At 37.7% G+C, this 9,462-nt stretch overlaps 1 protein-coding gene across 1 annotated transcript in view; it reads left to right on the forward strand.

The window, feature by feature from the left end:
• Positions 1 to 9,462, forward strand: part of LOC107288747 (E3 ubiquitin-protein ligase RNF213-like) — a 79,439-nt gene that overhangs the window by 39,169 nt on the left and 30,808 nt on the right. Inside the window, exons 24-31 of the mRNA XM_029284421.1 lie at positions 2,038 to 2,091; positions 4,243 to 4,343; positions 5,885 to 6,067; positions 6,187 to 6,344; positions 6,432 to 6,534; positions 6,799 to 6,913; positions 8,242 to 8,458; positions 8,679 to 8,875. Coding sequence (XP_029140254.1) covers positions 2,038 to 2,091; positions 4,243 to 4,343; positions 5,885 to 6,067; positions 6,187 to 6,344; positions 6,432 to 6,534; positions 6,799 to 6,913; positions 8,242 to 8,458; positions 8,679 to 8,875 — 1,128 coding nt within the window. The remainder of the gene's footprint in view (positions 1 to 2,037; positions 2,092 to 4,242; positions 4,344 to 5,884; positions 6,068 to 6,186; positions 6,345 to 6,431; positions 6,535 to 6,798; positions 6,914 to 8,241; positions 8,459 to 8,678; positions 8,876 to 9,462) is intronic.

Here is a 9,462-nt window from a genome sequence, read left to right on the forward strand (position 1 = left end):
GGGGTGTACAAAAGGACAATAGGGGGATGGCTCTCCATTGCCATACACAAAGAACAGGAAACTTAAGTCAAGGAGGTACTAATTCAAGGTAAGCTTAACAGGAGAAATGAAACTTAAATCAGGAAACGAAACCTAAGGCAGGCAGGTAAGCTTTTCAGGAGAAACGAAACTTAAGTCAGGAACCAAATGGATGCAACATGGCCCATCATAAAATACCCATTTATTAGATGGCAAAATGATGAGGCTGTTCCTCACTACACCTGCTTAAATTCCCAAGATATTCTCTGCCACCTCTGCTTATCCAAACAAGAATTGGATTGTTACCATCCAATATCTTGTTTTCTCAGAATAGCTTTGAAGTCTCCTTGGATCACAAAAACATCCTTAGAAATAAAAATGAGTATTGAAGCTGATGCTTTACAGTGTGTGTTAGCTTTCTGTTAACTTTTAAAATCAAAACAATACTTTATTATAAAGAATATTTACATAAGCAAAAGACAAATGTAAAGTAAAAAAAAAGGGAAAAGAAAAAGTACAAAGAGCTAAATAGAAAGAAAATGTAAAGAAATAATCAGAAAAAAGTGACTTCCGGCCTTCTTTCCAACATTATTCCTCCTCCCTCTTTGATATCCCTTCGGTCCTCTCTTAATCTTTTTTCAGTCATCCTACCCATAAATCACCACTTTGCTCTTTTCTATTTTCAGCAAAAAGTCCACAAAAGTTTTCCAGTCTTTTATAAAAATAATTGTTTTAACCAAATGGGTCAGTTTCTGACAATTCTGGCATCTTCTCAATCTATTCCAATCTATTGTGGGTATTTTGGTGTTTCTCCATTATAGGTGATATAGTAATCTTGCTGCAGTTTCCATATACAAAATCATCCATGAGTCTTTTCTAATTGTCTTACCAGTAAATCCCAGTAAAAAGAGATCTGGTTTTTTTTGGTATTAAACTTTAAAATTCTTTCTATCGTTGCATGTATTTGTATCCAAACTTTTCTAGCTTTTTCAGAAGTTCAGTAGGCATAGTAAAATATCTCTTTGTGTTTTTCACATCCCCAATATTGATTTGAAGTGCCTTCATGCTCCTTTGATGATTTCTCTGGTGTCATATACTAATGATACATCATTTTATAAAAAATCTCTTAATTTTTAACACAATATCAGTTTCATCTTATTTACTCACATTCTCTCCCGTTGTTTTTGTGTGTGTGTGTGTGTGTATAAAGTATAAAAACTTCGAACTCCGGGATAGATATAAAAACAGCTGTTTATTGTTAAAAACAACCATTCGTTATACAAACAACTGTGTGCTGCCTACGTTTTCGTCGGTCCCCTGCCGATGTCATCAGTGAAAGCTGGAAGTTGGAGAGTCTGCTTATAAACCTAGTTCTTTTTGCGCTCTGCTCATTGAGCGCGTAATTGGTCTGTCCGCCCTAATCGACCGTAATTGCTCTGACTATCTCGCACCCACTTGTACGTGTTTTGATCTTACCGCCCTTTCTCCTCCTGTTGCTCCCTTCCTTGTCTGCTCTACTTTACTCGCCCGTCAATCTTGTCCTTTCTGGCTGCGTCTTGTCCGCTAATGTCATCAGAGTTCTAGTCAGGATTGAGAATCACTTTCTTATAGTCTCTGTAACACTGATAGTTTGGCTATCGAGCGTGTTACTGATCTATTCGGCTCCCCCCCCATGGTTAATTGCTCTGTTGTTTCCTTCGCGCTCATTGACAGCTGTTTGAATTTCGGAGCTCCGCTCCTCTCCTCGCGCCCCGCCTGTGCGGAGTGTGCGTTCTGCCGCGCAGTCATCTCCCTGCTTTTCTGACGTCTCCATATGCGATGCTGTCATTTCAGCTGGTTGTTCTTTCTTGCTGTCATTGTCCCTGTCCATGTTGGTTCCAAGTCTTTTGCTGTCGCTCATCGGCGCCGTCTGCCTCCTCTTGATCATTTGCTATGACATTAAGTCCGTTGAGGGAAGGTTACGATCCTCTATTGGCCTGTTTGTATCAGTGGGGATCTGTGGCTGTTTCATCCTTGCAGTTTTCTTATTCAAGGATATCTGCCAGTGATTCAAGGATATTTGCTGATAAGCTGGTAACAGTTCAATATGCCGGTTGATGGAATGCTTGTTGGATAGCCATGCCTCTTTAGCAGATGGCCACCCTTTGTTGTATCATGAACAATGACCCTGGCCTCCCTGAAGTTAAACGTGTGGTTATATTCTGCAGTGTGAGCCCACACCTGGGACTGCTCATGGCATTTGATGGCCAATTCATGTTCATGCAGTTTCGTTCGCAGGCGCTTCGTGGTCTCACCTACATAGTTGCATGCACAATTATTACAATTGATTTGATAAACCACTGATGACATCTCACTCTCGGGCAAAGATTCTTTAGGGCGCATTATCCGTGTCCGAAGGGTCTGATTAGGTCTATGCACCACTCTGATGTTATGCTCAGATAGTATTCTTGCAGCCGTCTCTAACACTCCATGGATATAGGGGAGTGTGGTCCAAGTAGTGGTGGTTGGAAGCCTGTCATCTGCAGCGCATGGTACCCATTGCTGGTGATAATGTCGAATGAAGTCGATGGAATAGCTGTTCTGTATGCACACCTGATACAGGTATGCATATTCCTTAGCTTTTTCACTTGCTGTGCTGCAGTGTGTGTTTACTCTGTTAAACAGGGTGTGAATACATCCAATTTTGTGGGCGGTAGGATAATTGCTGTCGCTAAAGAGTATTCTGTCAGTGTGGGTGGCTTTACGATAAACGCTGGTAACCAGCGTGCCATTATACTCATGACGTATTAGTATGTCCAAGGAGGGCAAGGTGTTATTCACCTCTTCCTCAGTCGTGAATTGGATGTCCGGGTAGATGGCATTTAGCTTTTCCATAAAGAGAGCTTTATCATGGCGCTTGATGACCACAAACGTGTCATCCACATACCTGGCCCAAAATTTGGGTTTGTAATCCTTCATCTGAGACCAATAAAGATATTTTCAGGCACAACCTGGGCTTGTATTTATTCCATATTTTCACATAATGATTTTTAAAATCTACATTTACTTTAACTTAAAGTAAGAGTTTAACATAAAAAGCCATGCCAATCAAACCTCTGATTATGTTACTCTAATTCTAACATTCTCTTATTTTTCAACAACACCCACTTTTTCATCGAAACCAAACAGCAGGCTGCAAAATACAATTTAAAATCAATAATCTTAATCCACCTCTTTCCTTTGGATCTTGAAGAATTTTATATTCAGCTCTTGTTTTTTTTTATTATGCCATGTAAGTCTTGGTTTTTTTATTATGCCATGTAAGTCTAGATACGTCTTTTTTATCATTGCTTAAGAGGCAAATCATTTTTCAAAATAAATATTGTTTGAAATAAAAGCATCATTATAAAGTACATTCATCTTTACCTCAAAACCTCTCCAGACAATGATAATTGCAACTTTTCTCATTTTTAACAAGTCTTTCTTAATTTCATTCCACATCTTAACATAATTTCTCCTTCTGTCCTGGCCACTTTTCACAGAGGCACAATTGAGAGCGTTTTAACAAACTGCATCACTGTTTGGTTCGGTGGTAGCAGTGCCTCAGACAGAAGGTCCATACAGAGAGTGGTAAGGACAGCCGAGAAGATTATAAGAAGCTTGTTTCCCATTATGCAGGACACTACTTAAAAGTGCTATGTGCTTAAAGCTTGAAATATTGTTTAGAGACCCCACACACCCACTTCATGGGGTCTCTTTCTGTTGCTCCGCTCTGTTGTTTCTCTGGGTCATATATGTGTTTGTATGTGGGTATATGCTTTTTTTTTTGTCATGTTTATGTAGTGTATATTGGAGGTGATTACCCTTTGAAAGCTGTATGCAGCAAAATCTCATTTTAATGTATGCTGATTAGTGTACGTTTAAAATGACAATAAAGTTATTATTCTATTCAGTTCTATTCTAATTATTTTGAAATAATGTACAATTTATAAGTCATTTTAATATACAAGTATTTTGCTTTCTTCTCAATTTGAAAACCAGTTTTTGTCATCAGTTCTTTTTGATCTTCCATCCTCGTGTTTTTTTCTCCTTACTAATTTAAAATTAAAACAGTGTTTTTAAAAGGTTTGATATTTAAGCTTTTTAAATATTTCTTAAATGGTAAGTGAGAAAACATGTTGGTCCTATACTTTCACTTTTGGAAATTGTAATGATGGCATTTCTCTCCCTACTTTCCTCTCCCAGTGTTTTCAATGGGATTCTGACATCAAAACTATGAGAACATTCATTGCAGTGATGAGAATGCTATGTCAGTGCAAGGAAGATGCCAGTCAATCATTTTGCAGGTAATGCTTTAGGAATGGAATGATCCGTATTGTAAGGAAGGCTTCAAAAATATCACAAATGTTTTCATTTCCGTTGAACCTCAACTTGGCATTTAACAAAAAGGTCAAGACCTATAGTAACTCAACCTGGCTCCCAAAACTCTCTTTGTAGATTGAGGCAGCAGAGGTAGGAGCCCTTATGAATGAATGAATGACCCCTTTCTGCCTTTATAGATTTGTGTTTTCCTCTTCTACTCTTATCTCTTCCTTCCCCATGAGAGTGGGGAAAAAAGCAATGGAAGCAATGCTTACACAAGGTCACAGACATAGGTTCAGAATATGCACCAACATCAAACCTATTTCAACATTCATCACCATGTTAGTCCTTTTCCTGGATGTTTATTATCTCACTGTCACATAATACAGAAATCTGAATAAAATTAAACTGATTTTTTTCCCCAAACTAATTTAAACAACCAGGCTATAATACAGTGGACTGGCATACAGTGGCAGCATTTACAAGTTGTTCATAGGTGAATAGTAGAGAAAAGAAGGTATATTTTGAAATAAAATTCTTGCCTAGAAAGTAAATCTAAGTCAATTGGTATCAATAAAGATTATAGGGAATCACTAACAAAAGAGACAGAACTTCAGATTGCTTTAATCTTCGGTATACTGAGCAAAAACTATGCCTGCTGATTCTCAGGGCTAGATTTCAGGATTCAGGAGAAACATCTCTTCTGAATGTGATCACGTGCTTCTTAAAACTAGGTTTGTAGTTTGTAGTTCCTATTCTTAACCAGCCATGAAACATAAGTGATAAGGAGGACTCAAAAAGAGTCCTCCTTATCACTTATGTTTCATGGCTGATTAAGCTTGCCTATGAATCAGTTGCATCATTACATGGAGGGAAAAGATCAATTTATGGTGACTCATATGCTGGTAACTTCAAAATCAAATTATTACAGTGTGTTTTGTCTGTGGCTTTCCTTAAAGATGGTCCAGAAATTGGAACCAAACCACAATGTAGCACAACCTCCCAAAGGTCTGGCATAACCTCCCAGTTGAAATATTTTTTTCTAGTTGTTGGTGGCTTTGTGGTACCAATACAAGCTGATCACAATGAACTTGGTTTATGACAAGTTTAGTTGAGGATTGCTTACTCTGGCAGAATACGCCTCACACTTTTAGGTCACCACTGAAACACTCTTGGTGAATCTTTGCATATATTCATTAGATAGCTGTGGTTAACTCTTCTTTTCCTATGAGAGAAGTTGTATGGGGGAAGGTACTGACACTGAGGTTAAAGCAAACCCCTCCTTTTGAAGCTAGGGTTTAAAGCAAAGTTATTTGCCAAGGGATTTTAATTGTAATTTTGCTGCTCTTATTATATTTCTGGAGGCAGCCCTGGACCATGTTAGGAATGGGCAACATACATATACTCTAAATAAATAAAAACAAATGTGAAGGGTAGAACGGGGCTTACCTATGCTACTACTTCATTGTGAACTCTGTAATTAAGTATATATTGCTACTTACATGTTTCTCTCTTGATTTCACAGGTTTGGTTTAAGGTCATGCCCAATATGTTTGGGCGATTCTAGAGATCCAGTAAACCTTCCTTGTGATCACGTATTTTGTTATGATTGTATCAAACAGTGGCTGGGGCCGGGACAGATGATCTGTCCACTTTGCTGGGTCAGTCTACCAGATGATTACAATCCCACAGTATCTGAGGAGCACAGGTGAAACTTGTCCTTCTTAGCCAGCAGATAAATTTTTCTGAGGACATTCAGTTGCTGCATTGGCTCTGCATTTCTTGGTAGTTTACTAGATAAATAATAACTTACCATTTTCTCCACAGCATTGCCATAAAGAAAAACACTCAGTTCCGTAAATTATGCGACAATTTTTTCATAGACCTGGTTTCCACAATGTGTTTCAAAGGCAACAATCCCCCAGAGAAATCTGTGATTGAAGAGCTATTGAATCTGATGTTTGTGCACAAGTCAGTTTTGAAAGGTATGATCATAACATCTATTGAGATTGTTCTAACCTAAAGGGAAGGATTGTACTGTTTCTCCAGACTGATTTGCGTTATATCCTTAGGCCCTGAAAACTTACATACCAAATCTTTGTCCCCCTTTGATGATGTGGTGGATAAAACTCCTGTAATCCGTTCTGTGGTGTTAAAATTGCTTCTGAAATACAGGTAAGATTTTCAATTGGGATGCATAAATCGGGGCAGAACATTCTACTTCAGCATCTCTGTTGCATGAACTATTTTCGTTATAGGCCTCCTTACGGTTCAGACATCATTTTTAAAAACTTAATTGATTCTTCTCCCTGCTCCAACTGCAGAAATGCATCCTTAGGACCCTGGGGATATCTTTTTTATTTCCTGAAAATTGTTAAAAATAATAATAAAAAAATCCCTACATTATTTGTGGATAAATGGAGGTTGCTCTTTTCATAGCTTCAGTGATGTGAAACTCTACGTACAAGAGCATTTATCACGAGTTGAAGCAAATCACATCATGGACAAGGAAGATAAAATAGAGCTGTACATGCTATTCATCAGTTGCTTTGAGGTAACTGTCTTTTTCAGATTTCTTTTAGAGGGAAATGTGGCCAGTGGGACAGTAGGTTGATGAGGAAGAGTATTATATTTGCATGAAAAAAGTGTGTGCTGCTCTCCTTAAAGAAAAAAGAGAAGGAAAGGAAAAAGATATTTGTTCCTAAAGAATCTGTAGTTATCTTATTTCTGCTATGTTTTTTTGGCTCCTGTACACTTTGAGTTTCTCAAAAAATTGTACATTGTGTTTAGGTCAAACTCAAAGACATAATTAAGATGCTGCTGTTATGCTATTGTATTAGAATCTGCTATATTGTAGTCAACTTTGGTTCTTAATTGACTTTTACAAATCTAGAGGAAATGACTGAAAATTTAAAAAGTAAAGTGAATCAGTGTCTTTAGTCAGTCCTTCTCATTTTCCAATTTAGTTTTACATTCACTAAGTTATCAATTGCTGAATCTAGGATTGTTAAAGCAGCTTTTCATAGACCACATTGTGCCAACTTTTATTAAAATCAGCTTAAATCATGTTGCAGATCATTGCAAATGAACATAGTTTATTAATTTTACTAACTGGAGATTGTCACCATGTTCCTGATTTTAACAAACCAAATGATGTATGTATGCACTGTATGTATGTGTGCAGAACTGTCTGGTATTTTTAGAGTTAATTCAGATGACAGAGAAAGGGAGGAGATTTATAAGGAAAGCTGGGAAAAGGAACGGAAGTGAATCTTTGCCCTCCGAGTTAATTGGAAGATGTGCCTTATGACTGCAAAATAAGGGAGGGGTTTAGCAAGAAAAGTTAGACGCAAGCAAGAGAAATTCAGATTCTGGCATACGTCCATGATGTGCCGTCAATCTGTTACACTGTTAATAAAGGCTTTTAGGATAAACAAGGCCTGGAAGTTCTTTGAAGTGTTTCATTAGTCGGAACCATGACATCTACTAGATCTAAAACCTACCCATTCCCCTAAGGCACCTACCCATTCCCTTAAGGCACCCACCAAGCCAAGGGACAGTGCTCATCCTTAAGCTGGAATACTATTTTCCCCTTCATCTGCCTTACTATGAGGACAGTTAAACTTAGGGGTGGTCGTTATATCCACTGTTCTATTGCTTGCTCCCAAAGAGTAGACCTAATTATTTTGTTGAAAATATTCCAGATAGGTTCTTTGAATATGCCATCCCTGAGGAGCTCAGTAAACTGTCTAAATTCTCGATCCAGCATTTTCTTTTATATATTTTTTTTCATACAGAAGAGTTAAAAATTGCTTAATTTGGAAGCTTTAACTGGTATAAAATAATGTGGAAAATAATTGGAAAATATTCTTTTATTTTCAGGATTCATTGTGTGAGAAAATAGAAAATTTCCCCAAAGAAACCAAAATACATTGCTTGGCAAAGGATGGGTATTTTCTGGAAAATTATATTCATCAGTGGAACCGCTGCCATCCAGTCTCCCAAAAAATTACCATTGAGTATTTGCAGGGAATTGCCAACCTCCGTCTATGCATGGATAGAGCTGCAGAGGTGATCTTTGAACTTCACGAAACTTCAGGCAAGTGGATTGTGGTAGCCACATGGAAATGCTAACTTTCCAGAGAACTCCCATAAGCAAGTTCTTATTCAGTGGAGAAAAAATTGAAAAAAATAATAATCTTTTTTTGTAAATACAAAACTTCGCAAGACAAATTCTCTTTGCAGGATACGTTCTCCATCTTTTTAGAACTGCTGTGGTATGGTTGGGAATTAAATCCCAACTTTTCTTCTTTCTGCAGACAATAGTGAAGATAAAGAAAAGCAAATCTACTTGGAAAAAGTGAGGCAGTTCTTCCACTATATTCAGAATAACTGGCCAAACATTTACCTTGTGCGAAAGCTTACTAGCCAGTACGGGTTGGAATTCACACAGAAGCTTTTGAGTAACCACCACTATCACTGGGTATTTCCATCAGAAATAGTTGAAGAGCAACAGGTAATTCCAATATATTTCTGTCAACAACTTATAAGTATTTCTGGAATAGCAATAGCTTCACAGTGCTTTATAGCCCTCTCTAAGTGGCTTACAGAGTCAGCATATTGCCCCCCAACAATCTGGGTCCTCAGTTTACCAACCTCGGAAGGATGGAGGGCTGAATCAACTTTTTTTTTTTTTAAAGAAAATTTTATTAATTTTTATAATTGAACAATAAGTAATATGATGCATTTATAACACAAACATACACAAAAAAAACAATCCAATTCAATACATTATCAGAAACGCTCAGAGGTTCCCAACCTGCCTCCGCCCTCATCCACTTACCTTTCCTTCCTACCTCTAACCCACAACCTCTCCTCCTTCCCCTTCTACATCCCCCCTCTTTCTGACCACCTCAACGAGTGCAAGCCGGGATACCAACCGAGCGCTTCCTCTTATCAATACAATTATAACATATGAATACATCACTTTTTGTTTCAATACTTCTAACCCCCTTCCCCCCCTGAGCTTCCCGGAATCAAATACAGGACTTAAAACAAATCTTTCCAAATCTAACTTACAATTTAACTAAACAAATATAATAC

The sequence above is a fragment of the Protobothrops mucrosquamatus genome, unplaced genomic scaffold (genome assembly GCF_001527695.2).
Source record: "Protobothrops mucrosquamatus isolate PMUCROS unplaced genomic scaffold, P.Mucros_1.0 scaffold_127, whole genome shotgun sequence".
Lineage (NCBI taxonomy): Eukaryota > Metazoa > Chordata > Lepidosauria > Squamata > Viperidae > Protobothrops > Protobothrops mucrosquamatus.